The sequence below is a fragment of the Chaetodon trifascialis genome, chromosome 14 (genome assembly GCF_039877785.1).
Source record: "Chaetodon trifascialis isolate fChaTrf1 chromosome 14, fChaTrf1.hap1, whole genome shotgun sequence".
NCBI classification, from domain to species: Eukaryota; Metazoa; Chordata; class Actinopteri; order Chaetodontiformes; family Chaetodontidae; genus Chaetodon; species Chaetodon trifascialis.
Genome location: NC_092069.1, coordinates 12,071,431 through 12,095,003, shown reverse-complemented (window position 1 = coordinate 12,095,003; position 23,573 = coordinate 12,071,431). Strand labels below are relative to the sequence as shown.

At 44.5% G+C, this 23,573-nt stretch overlaps 2 protein-coding genes across 3 annotated transcripts; one reads left to right on the top strand and one right to left on the bottom strand.

Moving 5' to 3' along the window:
• The first annotated feature begins 2,924 nt into the window (after positions 1-2,924).
• LOC139342480 (serine/threonine-protein kinase PAK 6) lies at positions 2,925-20,617 on the top strand. 2 transcript variants are annotated; one of them, XM_070979601.1, is made up of 9 exons: positions 2,925-3,429; positions 12,386-12,633; positions 13,935-14,597; positions 15,145-15,678; positions 16,665-16,798; positions 17,878-18,004; positions 18,138-18,263; positions 18,401-18,535; positions 19,093-20,617. In XM_070979601.1, the coding sequence occupies exons 2-9, from the start codon at positions 12,430-12,432 to the stop codon at positions 19,258-19,260; spliced, it is 2,091 nt and encodes a 696-aa protein (XP_070835702.1). In that variant the 5' UTR covers positions 2,925-3,429; positions 12,386-12,429; the 3' UTR covers positions 19,261-20,617. The 2 variants fall into 2 exon arrangements, with proteins under 2 accessions (XP_070835702.1, XP_070835703.1); XM_070979602.1 differs by lacking the exon at positions 2,925-3,429 and having other exon boundaries at positions 12,292-12,633.
• Positions 20,045-22,827, bottom strand: LOC139342481 (uncharacterized). The gene has a single exon (XM_070979603.1). It carries the CDS (start codon positions 22,701-22,703, stop codon positions 21,090-21,092), a length of 1,614 nt encoding a protein of 537 aa, XP_070835704.1. The 5' UTR covers positions 22,704-22,827; the 3' UTR covers positions 20,045-21,089.
• Between the last annotated feature and the right edge of the window lie 746 nt (positions 22,828-23,573).

Below are 23,573 nucleotides of genomic sequence, written 5' to 3'. Positions count from 1 at the left end.
ATGACACTGCCAGCCAAGATCCTCTCAACTGGTGAGTTCCCAAACTGTCTACTTTAAAATTTGGCTTAGCAGCGAGAGCAGCTGAAATTCAGTGATAAATGATAGGCAACGTGATGCACTCCCATCATAATAACACAGCATAACCACACCATAATGCATCCGCTATGGCTCGCTGTTTGGGAGGACTTATTAAAAGCTCATCGCACGGAAGCAAGCAGCCAGCGGCTCCGATCGCGCCTCAGACAGAAAATCCATAGCTTTCTCTTACTGCAGTGGACAGATGGTACAAGTGAGCTACCTTTCCTTAATGCGCTTTGGACAGGCCCTCAGAGAAGAGCTTTTGTCCAGCGCTGTTACTCTGATGGACAAGAACACTCAGGCTCTGCATGGGCCATGTTTTACAGTCGGGGCTCTTAACCTATTTATACCGTTTGTATTTACATGCAGCAGTTCACAGAGAGTCTTCTGCTCGTGTCTCTGCAGTGCCTCACTTACAAGTCAGTAGATATTTTGCGCTCAGCTGGCAGGACATGGAGAGGGAAACGCAGCAGTTCGTCATCACACCAGTTTCTTGCTGAGGGGAAGTATGGACGCTCATTTCCACCAGGAAAAGAAAGAATGAAATGAAAGATCAAAAATTTGTCATGATGAAAATAACTTCAGTGATAGCAGGCTACGTAAAAAGTGTGACCTACTTTTTTACGATCACAGCATTTAACCATGTAATAAAAAGCAAGTCATGATTCTACTTTTATCTAACAGCTTTACCTTAGTTTGTCAGTTTTTGCTTACTAAGTTGTGACATGTTATCTCACAACTGTAACTTGCAGCATTTTTGTGTTTGTTTTGACTAACTTGTCATCTATTGCTTTCTTTTCTGTCCAGAAATGGCCTTCTGTATTAAACACTATTGGTCAGCGAGCAGTACAGTGACACGAGCTTTGCATTCATTTCCACTGTTGGCTTGCTCTTACAGAATTAAAATGGATTAATAGGTCATCTGGAACTGTCAATGGATTTTGACAAGACATTATATTTGCTTTAGCTGTATAGGCTGAACTCTGATAACCCCCGGTGTAATCCTTGCAGAATTATCCTAAACAATAGAAGCAATTGAAATGCAAACAGTCGAGGCAGTATCACTTATGTGGCTGCTGGGCTTTCATTTTAATGACACTGTAGTTTAAGACTCCTTTTGTAATTGGAGGGCCTTTTTTTACATTACAAACTATTTATCCTCTATTTATCCAAATTGGGGGGGTCAGTGGTTTCAGGAGATGCTTTAAGAAGATCATTAAGTCTGACAGTAAACCTGACAAATGCATTTGAATAAACCCTTTTAGCCCCTGGTGAACAGAAAACTTGGTTACCATTATAATGTCTCTCTATAATGATGTGCTAAAAGAAATATCAAAATCCTGCAATTACAGAGTCAATGTACACCTCATGTGTGCACATCGAAAACAAATAAAATTAATCTAAAAGTAAGAACAAAATTAAAAATTCAGAAAAAAATCTAAATTAATTGTAGCTTTAATTTATTCAGCTTTCTCTTGTAATCATTTAGCTTCCATTATTAGTATGCCCACTTATATGAAGTGCTGTCTAGTTAACAAATGAAAAGGTACAAAAGTCAAACTTTCTTTTGCCTTTAAGCCAAAAATGAATTTGGTCGCGAATAGTACGACAGTATTTAGGACAAGAGGGACATATGCAACAAATATGATGCATTTGCTGTATTTGTTTAGAAAAAGATGGTAAGGTTCAGTAGTTTGATGTGTTTCATTAACTGACCTTTGACCCTCGCACTTTTCTTTCATACTGGCCAAGCAGAGATGAGTGTGGGTGTATAAATGCCTCAGCTGAGAAAACAGGACTGTTTCTGTGATAAACACCACTTTTTGCATGTAAGACAACCATTACAAGATTATTTCATTTCTGTCCGCAGCTCTGAACGGAGAGAAAATTGGGAAAGTAAGTCATGCGAGGCGGTAAAACATAGCCAAGCCAATAAATATCTGTGACAATAAGGCTTACAAGTAAGAGTGAAAGAGAGGGAGGGGTCATGTCTGCTATCCCCCCACCAGGGAAATCAGTCATTGTTATGCAGATTGCTTCAGTGGAGCCTTTTCACTTGAGTTTATTTGATGTGTTAGGAGGAACATCATTAAGCCTGTTACAGGGCCTTTGCATGCATCTCTCATATCAGAACGCCATGTATTACATGTATGCCCCAAATCTGGCTCACTCTGCCAGCAATTTCTGTGCGACTTGACCCTAATACATTTTCCTGCTTTGTGTCTGGTCTTAGCTGCTGTATGAATTATTCAGGAAATGATTGTGGTGAAAAAAGAGGGGAACGTTTCAGTCAAATAATGACGATGCTAGACTGGGGCAGTGCTGTAACTTCAGTTTCTTGTGCCTTCATGCGCAAAGATTTTTTTTTTTCTTTGGTCACAAAGGACTCAAAAGAGATTGCGAGGATGAGGATTGCACCCTCGACTGAAATAGCTCCACAATGTGCCCCCCCTTCCTGTCTTTAAACACACAGATACAACAACCCCTCCTGCCATCTGCCATCCCTGACCCTGTCATTCCATGGATAATGCATTTGACTGAACAGCAGCACACAGGGCGGCTGCTGCACCCTCGTGTTCTCATGTCACCCATGTTACGTGTAAAGGAGACAGAGGGAGAGATGGAGGGCAGGGAGGTGGATGAAAGGTATCCCAGGTGATGAGGTGTAGCGGAGCCTCTCCTCTTCTTACAGTCACTGGAAACCAGCTTTAAAAAAACCCCACACATGCACACACTGCTATCAATTCTTTTGCAGCCCAATGAGGGAGTGGGAGGAGGCAGAGAAGGAGGGAAGCGATAAAGAGAGAGAGAGAGAAAGGGAGGTGGGAGGGAGGGAGTGTGTGTGTGAGAGAGAGACAGCGAGCCAGAGAAGGAGGGGGGGGGGTGGAAGGAGCTGTAAGGGGCTGTGATATTCTCTCCTCCTGGATGCTGCCTTTCCTCTTCATGGCTTTGTCCCTCCTTTGTACGGTCACCCTGTGTCCCCAGGAGCAGGCACCGCCACGCGGACCAGCACTCAGCCGCGGAGCCCGAGATGAATCAGCCCCAACAAAGAGCCTTTGAGATGGCAATGTGTGCTTCTGCCTGGAGGGAGGAACGCATCAGGCTTTCCCAGGCAAGCGGCAGCCTGCAGTGTGCGCTTGCTTGAGAGCCAGCCCTCCTCGTCGTTGTGTGTACGAGAGAGAGAGAGAGAGAGAGAGAGAGAGGGAGCGTGTATGTCCGTGTGTGAGTGCATGTGCGTGTGTGAATGTGAGTGAGCGGCATATAATAGTGTATGTGAGTGTGTGTGTGTGCACACTCTGGCTTCCAATCCTTCCTGGAGGAGAGAGGCTCTCCTCTTCACTAGACGGCAAGGTAAGGGGGATGACTGATTTTTTTTTCCCCTCTTCTAACAATGATTTATCCCTCCAGAGCCCGGTTTCCTCTGTCCAGGGCGAGGGGAGTGGGGTAAAGAGGGTTGGGGGGAGGAAGCTTAACGTCATTGATAAAGAGCTGGCTAGTGTATGCCGTTAGTAGGCATCAGCCGTGGTGAAGGGAGAGAAGAAGGAGGTGGAGAGGCTGTGAGCAGAATGCAGTGCAGCCAGGTGGTGATGTGGGGGAGAAAAAGGGAAGACAGAGAGGGTTGCTGGATGTATTCAGTGATGGACTGCATCTCAAAAGAGGAGCCTTCACCTTCTGTTCACCCCTCCTCCTCAAAATCCCCCAAATCCCCACATCCCCTTTCTCTCTGTGCCTCCGTCGCTCCCGTCCTCAACCCCGATTTCAAGGAAGAGGATGCAACTCTCCCTAAAATGTTGTTTTTCTCAAGATGGATCACACTTGACAAATACAGACTGTGCCATTGCTGTGGGCACTGTGGACAGAAGCTTCCTGTTTTTACCATTGTGTATTCTCATGTGTGTGTGAAGGAGTTCTCAGGTGATCTTTCTGGTCCTACTAGCACATGAGGATTCAAGCTGCTACTGTATGTACACACTTCACTAGATGGATGCCGTGAGAAAACAGGCTTTGGAGAGGAGGCTGGCATGTGACATATTTTTGTAGAAACATTTACTTTCAATTGGTAAATCATTAGAAAACCTATTTAAATGCTTGCATAAGCGTGGGAGGTGATGTTTGAACTGTGCTCTGTTTGACTCTGAATTTCAAATATTAAGTAATCTGTTCTTTGTAAAGTCTATTAGTCTCTGTGTTAGATGCTAAACCCCCCAGTGAAAAGCAATTCAAGGCTAAGGTGTTTTGAAGAGGTGCATAGATTTCATTTTTAGTCCAATTCTTTTGCATGGCTGTTGACAGAATCACAACATTCACGCACCTGCTTAAGGGCTACACTCGGTCTTATCCAGACATACGTTGCAAGTGATCAGCACAGAGCACTGATGGTGATGTAACTGAGGCTCCGCAATTCCTAAACTACCATGTGTTTGTGTCTCAGGTTACTCATTGATATTCTAGGAGGAGGGAGAGGGTAGAGGAGGTGACAGAAAAGGTCTCTTTGGTGCATGCACACTCACTAACACACACACGCACACACGCAGCTGGACATCTGCTTCACTGAGGGTGACTGAGGGTGTCTTCTGAAGACATTCATTTTTTGGAGGCCATCTCATGTCGCCCGTCTTGCTTTCATGCTCTTGCAGACTCGCTAGTGCAGCCCAAACTGGCAGCACAGACTCTTTTACATGTACTGGGACACCGGCAGGACAGGGAGCGATATGGACCTCTCTCACACATGTGAACGTAGCACGCAGGTGTGGGTGGCACAGCCTTGCTGTGTGTCCTGATTGTTTTCAGGAATCTCGTGTCATGTTCATCTCAACCGAAGGAGGGAGGGACAACGTGCATTACCAGCTTAGCATCGCCACCGGCCATGAGACGTCAAGCACTAAGGATTAAAACAGATTCTGAGTCCAAATTAGGACAGCATGCCATGATTTCCCTCTCTGGGCTGAAACAGCACCCATGCTGGGTGACAGAGGAGGGCAGCAGAGCCGGTGCAGATTGATACCATAAAGGAAGCTGAGGTTAAAAATGGTTGGCGCTTTGTCCCTGGGAGAGACACGCTGAGGCCTGGGCTAAAAAAATATAAATCAAAGCTTTCATAAGCACATGCGCGTACAGTAAAGCTTGCACTGAGGCCCGGCGCATCAATAAATTAGACCCAAGAGAGAAGAGTTGGGCTCGTACCATTGGTCCATGCTGATCATACGTCTCTATCAGCACAGCGTCAAATTGTTCAAAGCACTTGTGAGAGCCAAGAGGATCTTTAATTAAACAGAGTGTTGGTCAGTGCTGCATTTCCCTCCTCTCCTGACTCCAGCCCCTAGTATACATATTGTTACTTTGCATGGAGGAGCATACTTCCACAGTAAAGAGTGTGTTTTGCTAGTGATGTGTCAGCATCACGAGAACATCCCATAAAAGCCCCAGGACTCTAGGAGTGTTGCCTTTACAATGTCATTATGTTAAGGTGTTTGAAGTAGATAGAGACTATAGCTTTTACTGCGCATCTATGTACAAGCAACTCGCTGCAGGGCAGAGCAAACTAGGGTTTTTCATCCGGGAGAATTAGTGCCGATATGTCAGGTGACAGAATGATGTATGTGCAGCTGTCTTGTCCTCAAATCCCCTTTGCTGTGGCTTGTTTACTGCAAACAAAGCTGCCCAAGATGATGGAGAAAAGGGGTTTCATCTTCAGGACAGGGAGGGCTACCATCCGCAATGCTGTGCCACCAAATTAGACCAAATAAATGTGAACTTGACTTTTCAGGGCACTGACATTCCAGATCTATGTCCATCTACACAGCAACTTTTTTCTTTTAATTGCTGTGCTCTCACTTTCTTCCCTTTCGTCTCCTCCCTCTCTTTTTCTGCCACTACATCTGACTGTCCAGACTCTCCTTTCCTCCCCCCACTCCCCCTGTGTTGACCTCTCATTTCTTGTTTCCTCCTGTCAATATTAACACAGGACTGATGTGCACTCCTGCACTGATGTCTGCCCTTGAAGAGCTGACAGGCCACTTTGTTGGGCATAGACATCATGTTTTAGCATACACTTCCAATCCTGAGGCCTTTTCTTACTCATTTGGCGCATGAGAAAATGACAGACAAGCTCTTTGATTTTTTTTACTTTCGCAGAATCGCAGTGCTCTGTGATTTCCAACTCGCACCACTTCATACAGAGGGTTGACTGAAACCACACATGACGCATCGCTGCGAGTTATGTGACATTTGACATACCCCAAGATATGTCACTATCAATGAACTCTCTATGTGAATATAGGTCATCCATGCTTAATGTCCTATTTTACAAACTGAAATGTAAATGCAGAATATGAATGTAATTGGTTATTTTAGTTCATATTATTTGCCTCTGACAAACTTTCACAGTCTCTGCACCTTCACCTCCTTTTGGTACTATGTTTTTCATAAACTATATACTGAAATAAGTCTGTAACATTCACTTCACATGCCCTTGGGCATGCTCTACATTGTGTCCTTAACCTTGAGTGGAGCTTTTATTAGAGATACAAATACATCAAGGACTGAGAAAGTTGTTTGACCACTTTGGAAAATTGGCTCATATCTTCACCTTTACTCTTAGCTTTCGAACCTCCTGTGATTCTGACTAGCACCTTCAGTTTCATGCTCAGCCTATATTTTTGATGAATTGCTTTACACATCAATTTTCAAACAAGACTAAGTGTCTAAAGCAGAGCTAATGGCTCTGTGGGACTGTTATCACCTGTTATCAGGGCACCGTCAACTGAAAGGGAATAGTTGCATTTTGATTATTATAATTTAAGGGTCATTTAACCTATAAATCAACAACAAGACTGAGATCCAACAGCTATGCTAAGCAGCCTCTGTGAGGTGCTGAGGCTAAGCAGGTAAAATGTTTATTATGATCACCATCTTAGTTTGACATGTTAGAATGCTAACATTTGCTAATTAGCAACAGCTAAGGCTAATGGGAATGTAATTATATGTGCATGTGCATGTATTTGGTCATAAATCAAATTTGGATCTGATGGTAGCAAGGAACAAAGAGCCAGGGAATGACCACAAAGATTGTATTTCATCCTCAAGGAGATATTAATTTGTGTACCAAATTTCAAGACAATCCATTCAATAGTTGTTGTGATATTTCAATAAGAAAACAGAAATGTGAACGTTGTGGTGGTGCTATGGCAAATGTCAGGGATCACCAGTGTCAGTAGGACTGAACCTCAGGACCATGGATATCTTGCAAAATTTCATGCCAGTCCATCCTGATATTTCAGTCTGGGCCAAAATGGTGAACCGACTAACCGATTAACCAGCCAGCATTGCCATCACTAGCCATAGCCGCATTTGCACATTTGGGTGACTTTACAGAGACAGTACATGAGTACTATTCTCCGACATCCCTTATTTTTCCAGTGCTTTGTCGTGCATGATGTATCGGCCCACTAGCATGAAATATGCATGGCAGCAGCGTGTTATTCCATGTCATTGAATGCAGCTTATTACATCACTTGTCATCTTCTATTGACAATCCCTGCGTGTCTGCAGAGGTGACTTCAAAGAGAAAGCAGACATCAACTTAAATCATAAACGCTGCTATTGTACTGTCCGGTCACGTCCGGCGCTTGTGTCCCTTTTTCATGTCCTCAGATAGTGTGTGTATGTGCATGTGTGTGTTTTACAAAGCACAAGGAAGAGATGACCAACCAAGACACCCCCCCCCCCCCCTTCACCTCCCCAGTGAGGCAGTCTCATTACACTCAAAGGGCAGAACGGTCATCATAATGAAGCTGATAGAAGAGCAATCTCTAAGCCCCCCACACTGCACTGCAGAGTCCAAAAACAGCAGTTAAGAGCTTGATGCTGCCACTGTGAAATAGATGTAGCTCCCTGTAATTCAGTATAGCTGGATTATGCCTCTACATGCATTGACAAACACAAAAAGAGGATTACCTCATCTCCATCATCTCCCACCCTCACCTCACTATTTGACATGAATCCTGTTCAAAATAAACACGCGTCTGATGCTGGTGCGGTGGGGGGGTGATGTGTCCTAAAATTAGATCAGTGAAGGACTGAACTAATCCTGCAAGCACAGTCACCTGCGCACTCACTACATTTCTGCATGCACGCCAACAAAAAAGATAGGAGGAGAAATCAGGGCAAATAGGGAAAAAAATCATTCAACAGAGCTCGGAGCACTAACATCGAGCAAATCCAATATCTCTCTTATCTCTCCATCCCCTCCCACTCATCCACAACTCCTGCTTGGGGTGATTCGAACATGAGAGGAATGCGAGCATGCCCTCTTCTCTTCTGTCGTGTTGGCTGCAGGAAACATATGGATTGCCCGGGCTGCATTTCTGCATGGCATGAAAGGCCCGGCTGCTCCACCAGGTGAAGAAGCTGTATTCGGTTGTAGGGTAAAGCTGTGATTGCATCTTTATTTGAGCCTGGAGAAGGGATGTATTGCTGTGATCAAGTGGCAGTTCTGCAGAGAAGAATGGGATCTATTCGCATGTTTTACACAATTTGTGCCCTCCTCATCTCTTTTTAAAGGTTTGTGTTGAGTCAGACTTCACAAGCTGACTTGCCACAAGCTTTACGCTCATGTGGTTTTCAGTGAGTGAGATTTTATTTCTCAGTGATTTGTGGATTTTCAGGTCACGCATTTGGATCTATTTAATTTTTTGCGCCTGCACACAGTTGTAGAAATGGAAATACCTCATGTAGGACAATTTCGAAGTGACCTCATCCTCTTTGGCGCTTCGTATCCCTGACAGCAGCTGGCTTAGTTTTGCCTCAGCACTTTGATAGATTCAAGACAAGCCACTGAGGCATAGGGTCAAGTCCCTGCAGTTTAGAGGGATGTGACCAGAAAGTGCAATTATACACTGTGCAGATTCAGCTCTGTGCATACATATTACGCGACGGGCTTAGAAATCAATAGCATATTGTTATCATGACAGTCATAAGCTTGGCGGAGTCATGGAGGTCAATATAAGGCCAGTTGCATGTGATTAAAGCTTGTAAATCAATAATTGCATCAACTTTTCAATTCATTTTGCCCAAGCATGAATCAACAGCGTGTGTGTGTGTGTGTGTGTGTGTGTGTGTGTGTGTGTGTGTGTGTGTGTGTGTGTGTGTGTGTGTGTGTGTGTGTGTGTGTGTGTGTGTGTCTCTACTTGCCTCTTTATCACAGTGCTTAATCTGTATCTCCAGAGTCTTCAAAGGGGAACTGTGTTCCAAGATGAATAATGAATGCTGTGATATGTTCTCCTCTCTGCTGCTTTTTGAACTGATGGATCTCCATGAAATACCATACAAAGCAGCCGTTCTATTTGCGCTTGTATTGCCCTATTATTGCTGGCAGTGGAGGACTCTAGCAGTTTGCATTTGACTCATGAGTAAATATTGATTGATCTGCTTGTAAAAGGATACATGAGCGCTATGTGTAAATATTTGTTCAGGCGATGCCAACATCTGCACGTTGAACAGCTATCTAAGCAGATAGTCTCTTGGGCAGTGGAAAAAGAAAAAGAAAACAGAGATCCCAGTCGTCTGTTTCACAGATTGTTTTCTCAGGCCTTCATTATTCTAAAAGCAGACACAATTGGTGGTTAAAAGCCTTTCTGTGTCTGAAGGAAGGAAACTGGGTCCCTGTCTCTCTAATACATCCAGGTCTAACTCTAATCTTGGCCCCAGCTCCTCTCTCTCCACCCCCGAGAGCCCTCACACCATAATGTCCCTGTCAGATAGAATTAAAGTCCTTCCCAGCACCACATTATGTACATAGGGAGAGCACAGAGTGACGCGCTTATGCAACACTTAGCATATTAGCCTTGTGATTGAATTATCTTTGGAGGGTGACACCCCCCGCCCCCCCTTGTCCTTACCCCACCTTCCTGTAATAAGGCAGGTTTAGCTGATGTGACCAGGGGGGCCTGACCCCCTTCTACCCTCCAGTGATGCGGCGGGCCGAGTGGTGTGTGGTTGTTGCTGATACGGCTCATAACGGGCATCACTCATGCCGATTAGAGCCGTGCTGGTCTGAGGACGGAGGTGGAGAGAGGAGAGGCTGCTAGCATGAACGCCTGCTGAGCTGCGGACGACTGCAAAACTCATTTACTCAACTCCCACCATTTCACAGTGCATGATGGGAGATTGTATCTGATGTTCTAGGGGCATCTTCCAGGCCTCTGCATTGGTCACATACATCAGGGCCTTGAAATGCTACATTCTGCTATAATAATCAAGGCAAAGAGTCTGCAATCATGCCAGTGGCTATGTGAGGCTGTGCTTAAGCACAGTGGTGCTTTGAACTTAAATGTTAGCATGCTATCATTTCATAATCAGCGAGATACCTCTGACTACAGGTAGCTACTTGTTGGTAGGAAGGTAAAACTACATAATCATCGAAGTGAAGGACTACTGTATGCGAAAGAAGGCATGGCTGAAATGTCTGTGAATTTTTCCCCCTATTTTGACATTGAAAACTCTCAAACTGATGTGAGAGTGCAAACCCTTTTTGACTTTGGCTACATGCACCCCAGCTGTCTCTTTATTTGTCTTTCAGCACAATGTGTTTTTTTCCCTACTTCACTAATAAGCAATGCATACAAAGTAAAGCTGAGGTTTATGGTATGTGGTCACAAACTGATGTAGTGGACAAAATTAAAACGTGACCTGGTGATGGCACTAGATAAAAGATTAGGGGATCAAAGTTATTACAGTTCATCCTCTGGGGACTGTGAATGTTTATTCCAAATTTCATGACAAACCATCCTTTAGTTGTCAAGATAATGAGGCAGGTTTAGCTGATGTGACCAGTGGGCCTGAAACCCATCTACCCTCTGGTGATGCGAGTGGTGTGTGGTAGTTACTGATAAGGCTTGTAACAGGGATCGCTGATGCTGATTAGAGCCGTGCCAGTGGTTGTCAAGATACCTCAATAAAAAAAACATAAACCTCATGGTGGGAGTAGAGGAAAAGTCAGTGATCACCAAAGTCGTCTGAGAACCAATCCATCAAGTAGGCGTTGGGATATCACCTAAAAACTGAAAACCTTAAACTGCTGATGGCACAAGAGGAAGAGGCAGAGTATCACCAAAGTCAATAGAATGTATCCTGTACTGGTTATCAAGACATTTCAGTCAGGACCAAAGTGTTGAACCAACTGACTGACGTTGCCATAAGTGGCCACTAGCACGGCTAAAAAAGGAAAACTTTGCTCACAGCCATAGCCACATTCACACAGAGGGTGACGTTACAAAGGCAATAGATGTGCGCCGTTCTCCAACATCCCTTGTATTCAGAGCATTTGTCATGCATGATGTACCAGACAACTAGTATAAAATATGCATGGCCGCAACGTGGTATTCCATGTCAGTGAATGTAGCTTATTACATCACTTGTCGTCTCCGCTCTTGTCCTGTCATGGAGCAACCAGCAGACCAGCATTGCCGTCCCTATAGCCACGTCGCTAGCATGGCTAGCCAAAACATCCTCCATACTGTGAGCTACATGAAACAGTATTAATACTAATCATCAGACTTAAATTTGAGTGATTATCTCCCAGTACAGCTGTGCAGCTGAGGAAATGAGATGTATGAAATGTATTTAATTATTCCTCTATACTTGAATGGAAAATAAAGCTTAACATACAGTTAACCCGGGTTAGTGGCTTGCCAAAAGCAGGACCATCCATCCAAGGATTAAGTGGTTACCCTCCCTGCAATCAAGGGCACACAAGCTACTAATTAGGATGGGATGTGAAAGGGTTTATGAAGGATAGCCTGCCTTAGTATATTTGTGTTTGTGTAAATGTGTCTGCGCATGAGTGTCTGTGTGTTGTACTCCTTGCCCTGCTAATGCACTGAAAGCCTGTGGGCGCTGGCCAGCCCGGCCGCGTGCTCATCAGTAAAATGGCACAGAGGATGAATAAGCCTTAATTGACCAGATATCCTTCATTACACATGTGCTTACAAATCCATCCACTCCCCTTGGAGCCATATCTCAGAGGCACAAACTCGTGACAGCCAGCAAGGCAGCGTGAGACGTACACATCCCAGACACAGAGCAGCTTTTAGATGAGCCATTTGAATATTTTTTCTCACGTGGAGGGGTAGTCTGTGGTCAGATTTTATTTGAATACACCTAGATAGTAAAGGAGAGTGGTCCATCAATGGCAACAGGCGAGATTTGCTTATATTCAAAAGTCAAGATTACAGTTGACAGTACAGTACAACATGCTGTATGTAATGCTGAGTGCAGTTACTTAACGGCTGAATACTTTTCTCGACAGGGACATTCTGAAGCAGGCAAGCTGTCACCCTTGTGGACCTGAAGATGTTTCGCAAGAAGAAAAAGAAGAGGCCTGAGATATCAGCGCCCAAGAACTTTGAACACCGTGTCCACACTTCATTTGACGCCAAGCACGGCTGCTTCGTAGGCCTGCCGACACAATGGCAAAGTCTGATAGAGAACCTGCGCAGGCCCAAACCCATGGTGGACCCTTCCAGGATCACAGAGGTGGAGCTGAGGCCAAAGAAGGTACATTCTGAGAGTTTAGCTTCTTAATCTCAGAGCGACTAATGCATAAACATATGCTGCTAGTTTTATTGATGCAGAAGAGTCCTTCAGTGCTGCAGAGGGATTCTGCTGTCTCAGAAAATGCAGTAATCCTCTGATGACAACATGGAAGGAAGGCTTGCTTCCCTCTCCATCTTTCTGCTTTCTTATCTATCATGGGGCTTGGCTAATGACCCTGCTGTATACACTGACTGTACAATGTTGAATACTCAGAGGGACCAAAAGATTTATTACTCCATGCGAGCAAGTCAAGCAGAAAGGATACAAAAAGTGCAGGTACAGCAAAGGACATGCTAGTGAGTGATAAAGGCTGCAAATCTAAGGATTTCTACACTTCATGAAGCACACTGTCGATGCTGTTTGTGACCCTCCAGAAAAAAAAATGGAGAAAACACCAACATTTCATTAATGCCCTGATGTGATTATTGCTGATCAATATGAGAACGATCATGTCAGCATTTAGGTCGGGTTTATGGTTTCAATAGTGTCATCAAGATGAAGACAAAACATATGAATGCAAAGCACATTTCAGATTATTGCTCTGAACAGGAAAAGAGGAAAATGTGATGTGATATCTGAAAAAAAAGTGTCAATTTCAAGCTATTGTTATAGCATCTTCTAAAATAGGATATCTCACCAAGGCCGTTATCACCTGCCATTCCTTCCTCTCTGAGAGGTGCCCCAGTAGGTGAAATGTCATCTGACCTCTACCCCCTGTGCAGATGTAATGGCACCAAACCAGAGAAACAGGAGAGGCTGTTGACTGGCTGTGAACTGAACATGACTCTACCCTGAGAGTGACTAATGAGCCACCATGCACTCTCTCTTACAGTTGCAGTAGTAACACTATTCTGGCAAAAGATCTTAAGTTTGATCATTTTATGGCAAGTTTAGGCCCTTTGCCTTTACATGCCTGCTCAATATGCATACCAACAGAGAGATCACAGGAACACTTACTGTGTAATATCTGAATTTTGCAACATATGAATAGCTGCAGAGACTTCGTCTTTGTAGTGTGTCTCTTGAAACATTTGCTTGGTGTATTTGTCAGTGTATTGTCAGGATAAGCCACTGGGGAAATGATTTAAGTCTCCGTCTTTGAAGAATGACAAAGATGTCCTTTACAGTTTCTCAAGTCTAAATTTAACTCGCCTCTGAGCAATGATTATGTCACCCTCATTATTCCTTTCAGTCTGAAATCTTTCTATAATGTGATCATGGCGTGCACAATGTGATAAAGATGAATGCCTCTATGCTTTCAGACCATTGTGCGTGGGAGCATGATCGGTCACGGAGACTACATCGCAGCCATGATCAATGATATGAGCCGTCTGTCTGTGACCAGCTCCAACTCACTGAGGAAGAGCAGCCCCTCGGCCAGGAAGAGGGCCCAGTCTCTGGGAAGGCTGGGGGAGGTGAATGAGGGGGACCCTTACCAGTATGAGGGCCTGACCCAGGATGACGATGACGATGAGGACGCAGGTCAAGACGAGTGGAGGGACAGGGCCAGGAACATCCACAGTGAGACTAACACACCCTACTTGGGCATGAAGAAGAGCATCACTCTGCAGCCCAATGGGATCTTGCCGAAGGCAAAGTCCACCTATGAAGTCAGCGTCAGCTCCCTGGAGGGACCCTCGCAACCAACTCAGTCCCAGAACGTCCCGGTGCTAAGCCACGGGACTTATATGAGTGGAGAGGTGGGCAGCCCTCAGGAGAGAGTGATATGGAAGAGAGATTTCCAGCTGCCCAGGGGAATGCCACCAAGTCAAAGACCAATAGCCTGTTTTTACAGCCCAGCTATGGCTGTGCAGCAGCCCCATGGAGATCAAGCCACAGTCCCCACGGAGCTCCGGCCCAACCTACCCATGTACATGCACCCTCAGAACAGCCCCGGGAGGCCGTTCTCCTCCTATGACCTGAAAGTAAGCCTGACATTATGGCACTTTCTTTGCACATCTTTGTGTCCATTAATTTCACTGATCATACATTTTTCACAGAACACGCAATATATGCATATTTGTGCTAATGTTATGTACATCATATTATTAGTACTTGGAATGTTTTTGCATGAGCTCTGAATCCATTAAATACAAGTTTTTTTGTCAAGAAATCATTGGGGATTATTTTCATGCTTAGACTGTGGAAACTTTAGGCTTTACACTCAAGATGATTAAAATTGGAGTTGAGTGCTTTATTTAATTCCAGTATTAAAATATAAAATGTAGGTTTAAAGTGCCTGTGGGGTTGTAAAAGTTGAGAAATGGTGTGTTTGGCAAGATCTCAGTGAGACACTTGGGTCCATATAGCAACATCTTTACATGGGTCATATCAGGTGAAGTGGACGCAAAGAGAGAGTGAAGGACTTGATTTACATTCACTTTTGCGCAGGTCTTGATCCCCAGGCAGGCAGCCAATTCTCTTTCAGCCTTCTCCCTTACTGCTCCTCACCCTTTTTCTCTTATCATGCAGGCAGAGTCAGCAGTGAGGTACCACTCCAGCTTCCTGCCCACTGGCAACAGCAGTCCGCTTGTGGGTGGCATCAGACCACAGCGGACTGTGCGCTCCTCAGCTAGCTACACGCTGGGTCTGTCTCCTAACATGGGACTGAGGCCTAATGGGCCTGACCCCTTCCTCAGACACTCTGGATGCCCCAATCCTCCCTACCCCCGGCAAGACAGCCCTTCCCAACCTAGACCGTCCCCGACAGGTTCACTAGCCACCAGTCCTCCAGGCACCTGCTCTCCTGCTTTCAGACCCCCACAACATCCTTCACCCAGACCACCACCAGACCCACCCAAGGTGACCCATGAACAGTTCAAGGCAGCCCTGCAGATGGTGGTAGACAAAGGTGATCCAAGGTCTTATCTGGAGAACTTTGTGAAGATTGGGGAGGGCTCGACAGGGGTGGTGTGTATTGCTACAGAGAAGCACAGCGGCAGGCAGGTGGCGGTGAAGATGATGGACTTGCGACGGCAGCAGAGGAGAGAGTTGCTCTTTAACGAGGTATAGTATCCAACTAAGTACACAAACAACACGCAACTCATTTGCAACGTATTTGAGGATTCAGGCTTGCTATTCTGTGCGGCCTAGCATCTAAAGGATAATTCCGGTTTATTTCAATCAGGTGCATTTCCCATAAATGTGGCTATTGCTGCTCTATGAGTGATGCTAACTTTGCAATCGCCCCTCTGTCATAGAGATTCAGGGACATGAGGACATTAATCAATATATATGTGGGCAAGCTGCAGGAGCCCTCTACAGCGTTCCAAATAAATGTGATTTCTACATTAATCATTTCAAGCTCTTGTCTGAGAGTCTGACTGACAGCAGACACAGAAAGTTTGAGCTTCCTCAGAAGACATTATATCACAGACGTAAACAAACTGGCGCGCATGGACGAACATGCAGGATGGTTAGATCAGTCCCTCTGCAGTTAGTCATAATGGATGCTGCCTATTATGGCCAAACTGGCTAAGTTCTGTGTTGTCTTATACTAGCCCTTATTTCCCAAATATGTACAACAGAGGTGGTGAGTACAAAGTTAGCCACATATATGGGAAATACAGCAGGTTTGAATGAACAAGAATTTTCCTTTAATGTTTACTCACTCCGATGGTTTTTCACATTTTACCAGTTTAGTTTGCTTGTCACTGGGAGTGTAATCAGCCTGTAAAAATGGTTGTATGATGTCTTCTGTAGCTTTGGAGGGATCTTTCTAAACCCTGAGGCTTATCTTGGCTCAGATTTGGAGTAGATGTGGGTGTTTACCAGGCAGAATCTCTAATGAAAGACACTATTGAGTTAGTTAGGGTAGTTAGAGCCTTATCCATACTAAAGAGGAAAAGTCTTCTTTTTTGAGTCTGTCCCTCCTAACATTATGGAAGTGTTCAAAATTGCATGACTACCCTGTTAATATTGGAGAACAAAAATGTGGCCACATTATTAGTTATATCTCTAAATATTTTGCTTCTGAATGTTTTGTGCTGCAGGTGGTCATCATGAGGGACTATCAGCACAGGAACGTAGTGGAGATGTTTAAGTCAGCCCTGGTGGAGGAGGAGCTGTGGGTTATCATGGAGTACCTGCAGGGTGGAGCACTGACCAACATCGTGTCTGAGACCAGGTAGGAGCACTACCAAGAGATCATCTTGGTCCCTCTTAAGAAAGCTGCATTGGTGCATTCTGTTTAGTTATGATATCATCTTTAATAACTAAATCAACCACAAGGGGGTAGTGTGGTATTGACTGGTGAGAGATAAGCTTTGATACCAGCAGCACAAAGACTGTCATTCAGCCCCCTCTGCCCCTGCAAGCCAGCTGCTTTTCTCTGGGGAAAAGTAATAATTCAATCACATAATTGAAGACGTGCATGTTTATATGCCATGTGGAAAGTCAGTTTTGGTTGAAAATTTGATTTCCTGATGCTGTCACATTGATCAGTAGCGCATGCATCAAAAATAAGGAAAACAACCAGCAGCTGGGAGTTGACTTTTGTCAGGGTGTATTTGCTTCGAGCTGTCCATGTATTTTATATTATTCACCGATGGTTGGCTCGAACTCCACAGGATGGCCCAGGGTTAGATCGCTCCACTGAAATGTATGAAAGAATTTGTCTGAAGCCGAATGACATATAAAATGAGCCACGGTTTGTCAAACACTGAGATGATCACTATATCGACAGAACAATCAAGAATAAGGGTCCTTTGCATCTTCTGCTTTTCCTGGATGAATCATTTTTTAGGCTCATTAAAACCACTTTAGATTAACAAGCAGAGCTTAAACTGCCTAATAAATGCAGGAAGTTCCAAACATAGCTTTAGATGTGTCTTTTAGATATGATGTGAATCATCAGAATACAACACTTTGTTAGGTAATTGGTGCCATATGTTATTTGTTGTGTTGTTTCAGTTGCCTGCTGACCTTGCCTGCTGTTTGAATCGAGCTGTTTGTCTCCTGGCTCTTATATCTTTATGTTGCACTTGTAAAACACTGCCATCACATTAACATCGTAGAGGAATGAACATATTTTGTGGGTCATTCTGCTGAGTGGGAGTTGTTGTTTCAAACCCTGCCCTCCTTATCATTTCCTTTAATGTGCTGTGAATCACGAATTTCAACTTTGTCAGCTGTAATGGAGACGTGTGAAATGTTAATGTAAAATCTGTTTGTGTGTGTGTAAACTTGTGTTTGTGCCTCCTGCAGGCTGACTGAAGAGCAGATTGCCACAGTGTGTGAAGCTGTTTTGCAAGCCCTGGCCTATCTCCATTCACAGGGAGTCATCCACAGAGACATCAAGAGTGACTCTATACTACTCACATTAGATGGAAGAGTATGATGTGCTTTCTTTCTTTCTTTCTTTCTTTCTTTCTTTCTTTCTTTCTTTCTTTCTTTCTTTCTTTCTTTCTTTCTTTCTTTCTTTCTTTCGCTATCTTAACAGTGCAGTCTTTTTCTCACTCCCACAGGTCAAGCTTTCAGACTTTGGCTTTTGTGCTCAGATCAGCAAAGACATCCCCAAGAGGAAGTCTCTAGTGGGGACACCTTATTGGATGGCGCCTGAGGTCATCTCCAAATCACCATATGGCACCGAGGTGAGGAGGCACACATTCAAATGCACTCGTGCTGAGAAACAGTGGTGATCACTTTCACATAGTGTACGTAAATGCCAACAGTGACAATCTGTGCCATGAGATCTGTCACATAATTTAATTGTGTGGTGGTGCACCAGGTGGATGTTTGGTCAATGGGTATCATGGTGGTGGAGATGGTGGATGGAGAGCCTCCATACTTCAGTGAAACCCCTGTAGCAGCGATGAAGAGGCTGAGGGATGAGCTGGCTCCTACTGTACGAAATGTCAGCCAGGTACAACAGACAAACAGACACACGACAGTTTCTTTCTTTAAGGATGTTATGTGAACCATGCTAGCGGCATGGCTCTAGAAATGGCAGTGTCGGCCTATTGGTCCAACGCTTTGATCCAGGCTGAAATGTCACAGCAATTATTGAGTGGATTACTAGATTTGGTGCAGATATTCATGCCACCCTCTGGATGAACTGTAATGTCTTTGAGATTTCCTATAGCGCCATCATCAGGTCCAATACTTTGGTTAATGAGTAAATACTTGAGTTTATTAGCATACTGATATCAAAGCACCACTGTGCCCATGCACAGTCTCACAGAGCCACCAGCATGGCTGTAGAGTATGATTGACAAATTAATTGCAATACCTTGGTGTAATACAGAATGAATTCCATCTTGACACGTGTTGTCATCTCTAGTTTCTGAAAAGTAAGACAATGCTTCTTATAAATTCTACTGCTTCTTTGTGCGATTGTCACAATAAATGTAATTAATGGATCAAAGTAACCACTGCAAGGATTTATTGAAAAATTTATGCACTCATTGCTCTCTGGTCCAGATCTCCCCAGTTCTAAAAGACTTCCTGGACCGGATGCTGACTCGGGACCCCCTAGAGCGGGCAAGTGCCACTGACCTGCTGGAGCACCCCTTCCTGCTGCAGAGTGGCTCACCTCAGTGCCTGGTCCCACTGGTGGAGCAGTACCGCAAGCGCATGTCCCGTTGCTGACCCCATGGGATTCCCGGTCCCCTCCACCCACCTTCAGTCTGACCTGCCCAGGCCTCGGACAAGGACCAGCACCGGAGTCCGACTCCTCTAGCACCCAAGCCAATGGGCGATCAGCTCCAGAGAAGCAGACCCAGACAGCGTGTTGCTGCCAGAGTGATGGTGGCAGGACAGCGAGTTTTGTTGACAGACACCGCATGGTCTTGGGCATGAGAGAAGCACTTTAGGAGTGAGTTAAAGGCAGCATGCATTTCCTCACCTCTCAACTTGGGTTGATCCGAATAATGATTGGCTTCCTGTAACATTCAGTGGGATTCAACACAACATGGTGCATATCAACTGATAGCAAAAAAACAATATTCCATGTAACTATATGTAATGAACATGTGTTACTCTAAAGATCCTTTATAGTGTTCATCGTGGGCATTATGCTAGCCATGTAAAGCTTATAAAGCTGGTGTTAGGCTCAAACCACAGTAGCTCATTGTGACATTATCAAAGAAGGATAAAGTTACCTCTGCACACACACTCCCTGTTGTGGAAACTTGACAACAACCCGGTCAGTACACTCCACAAACACTGGCAGTAGACTCTTTGCATGGCCAAATGGAGGCACACCTGGCCTGATGTGAATGCTTGAATATGTACCAAACTGGGATGTGAAAGACAATTCTCCTTTATTAGCATAATAAATGGGTAGATGAAAGCCCAGCTGCTACTATTGGGCTATTGGAAAATCACCAGTACCATATTCCTCCTTTTCATATTTATTCTTTATTTTCAAAAGGTGTTGTGGGTTGTTTGTATGATGTGAAGTTGCAAATAAGGTTTCATTGTTTAGTATGGACTTGAAACATAAGCAGATGAATTAATAATGTAAATAAAACTGAATATTAGATCCTTATACAGTATCTGCTGACCTACTGCAGTAAATTATTTAAGATGAACTGAGAATTTTACTGAAATCTGAGTGTATAGTTGTGTGGTCGTGTGCATGTGTGCGAGCACATGGGCACATGGATGTGTGTGAGGTGACATCTCAGTGTTTGCTTCTGATACAACCCTCTTTGTATTGTGACAGACTTTTTCAAAACCACTGATGTGTGTGTCACTCCTCAACAAGATGTGTATGACTGTATTTGCATTTGTTTGCCTAGACAAAGCACACAGGCCTGGCATGTGATGCTGCAGGACGTCCACCTGCTGAACACTTTGCACATAGTCTTTGTATTCTGACACGGATACATGTAGACATGTTTCATGTATTTCTATCGCTGTGTGGATCATTCATGAAAAAGAGAATTACACATTTTAATTTTGTAAAAATAAATCAATAAATGATGCATATTGAATCAGAATTAATTTGATGCTGCATTTTCCTAATTCACACACATACACATGGGTGAATACAGGTTGAAGAGCCGTAAGCATTTATTAGGTATTCAGCATGAATCACACGTTGCACAGTCACTGAATGTCAAAATTCATACAATATTTCTTAAAAACACAGAAGCAATATCAAATACATTCTTATGTGAAACAAAAATAATTATTTTCAGTAGCTCACAGATGGATGTTAATGTTCACTTATAAATAATTTCAAATATAGAATAGCAAAATTGTATGCAACTGAACAATTAGCTTTAAAACCCTCCTGCTTTTTTTCATCGATAAACATTGAAAAAACTGATAAACTGCAGCATAAGCAAAAGATTCTTATTTCTCCCAATAAATAGAATATATCATCAAGCAATCAAACTGCATTGTCAGAATTTTAAGTGCTGTAAAAAGTTTCCCACCAGCTGTTTCTGCTGCCAGACGCTGTCCTTTTTCTAATCGAGGGCGGACTGAGAGGAGCAGCTTTCAAACTCACACTTGACTCCACTGATGCTGTCAAGACTCGGCTGGCTGTTGACTTGCTGATGTGTCTGAGAGAGAGGGAAGGTTTCGGAGCGGGACATCCGCCCTCGGCTGTTTGTGGCGCCCGACGAACAGTCTATCACCATCCTCATGAACTCCGGTGCGGTAAATCGTCGCAGCAGTCTGGTCCCCAGACCCATGAATCCAGGGGTACGGCTCGGGATCTTCCCCGACTCCATCTCCCCTCTGGCAGACAGCAGTTTGTTGTGTCTGCCAGTCAGGCCAAAGCTTCCCCTCTTCTGCTGCTCTCTTCTGCTTGATGGAGCTATGTCATTAGCCTCTTCTTTTTGTGATTTGACATTCTCCTCGAGTGCTCGCACAGGCTGACTCTTGCTGTTTAAAAGAGGTTTTGGCACTGAGACAGTTTTGTCAGGATCGCTTGTCAAGCCCCGGGTGTTCCCTTGACATTCCATCTTGTCTATCAGGCATCCCTCATCCTGTAGCGAGGCTCTCTTTAATTTGCTGGCTGACAGGCTCATGTCACGCACATCACCCTGATAGGACTGCTTTCTGCTGCTCAGGAGGTCCAGGTTAAACGACTTTGCTTTTCCCCAGAGAGGAAAACTTAGTGATGTTTGCTCCTGGAGTCCAGCATCTCGGCTGACATCTTTCTGGCTTGGCTCAGGCAGAGAGTTCAGTGTTTTCGCCCCTCTTAGCTCTCTGAGCTGGCAGTTTTGCAGTTGTTTGGCAGTGAAAAGAACGCTGTGATCCCCCTCAATCTGTTTTTTTTCTATCTGAGGAGGCAGAGCCCAGCTGTGACGATGGTTGTCCTCTTGAGACTGGCTCCTGGGACATCTGAATCGGTTCCACAACCCGCTGCTGTCTCCAATTCTCAGCTGTCTCTGAAATACCCCGGGCAGTTGGTCTTCACTGTTATTCAGCTGTTTGGAGAACCTCTCCAGAACATGCCTGGGGAGCCTGTTGGGCAGCCGACACTCTCCTTCAGCAGTGGTACCCGAATCAGCAAGTGGATCATCTGTACTGACACCCCTCCTACAAGCAAAGTTAAGAATCTGCACACACTGGTTGTGTCCGAAGAAGTTGGCCACCTCGACGGCTGAGTGACCAGCGTTGTTGGTCCTGTCCAGTCTTAGTCCCAGTCTTTTGAATGCCCGGACCAGGAACTCCAGAACCTGGCTGTGCCCAGAAAAGGCAGCATACATCAGAGCGCTGTTACCCCAGGCATCAGAGATGTCCGGGTCGGCATTGAACTGCACTAGAAGTTTGACCACGTCCAGGTGACCCATCTCACAGGCATTACTCAGGGCCGTGCGACCATCCTCATCCTGGCAGTTGACATCGGCCCCTTTCTCCAGCAGCAGACGGGTGAACTTGGCCCTGGTCCCAGGGTCTTGTAGGCAGACGGCGTACATGAGTGGGGTGCGGCTGTTTTCTGTCTTCGAGTTGATGATGCGTCCGTCCAAGGCGTCCAGGATGAAGCGTGCCAGGTGAACTTTACCACCGTGCATAGCATCTAAGAAGGTCTTGGTGCCAGAGCCTTGGCGTAAATCTTTTGGTCGCATCATTCTTGAACAGCTACTTGTGGAGCTGAGCCTTCAAGTGAGCTGAGAAAGAATGTGACAAATAGGGAGACAAAGTGTGTAGCAAGTTCTCTGAGGCTCTCCGTGTTGACAGTGAGTGCTTTTACCTCAGAGTAAGACTCTGAGAGGAGCTGCCAGTGTTTTTATACCTCCCTCTCCACATGCCCTCCCCACGTTGCCTAGGAAACAAACGTCTGAGGACCATTATGCAGTGGCAGCATCCATTCAGCCCAAGCACTCTCTGCCTGGAGAAATATACGCTATTTGAACAGAATAATTACTCAAGGAAAAAAACACAGGCCATGTTTTTCATGTGAGGTTAACTTAAAGGTCTCATTTTTACTTTACTTTGACGCAAATTAACTGAATTAACAAATTCCTGCTACTGATAGAATAGTCAAAAATAGAAAAAGACCGTCCAACATTTTGTGAAATCTATGAATAGTGCATTGAGTTTTATTTGTATTCAAGACTACACTGTTATCAAAGGTTTGAGGGAAGATTGAAAATAGGATTTGAGAGCTCACTTCAAAGAGATGGAGGGCAAATGAACAGAAATTAACAGCTTTTTTCTTCCCAACGTGCTTTTTAAATGCTGCACGCGTTCAGACATCCAACCTGTGGTTCTGCTTGCAGTTTGCTTCATCCACAAGACATAATACAGCGCAGCAACTTCAAATTGTGCTATTCTATTGTGCTTTCTCAAGGTTTCATAATAATGACTTTGCCTGAAGATCTTTTTTTGCCATGGAAAATAGTAACACCAATGACTTCCATAAGAAAAAGGGTGATAAAAGCCTTGTCTTATTACCTTATTGAATTGAGGGAAAAAAAACAGTGCCCAGCTGATGTGAT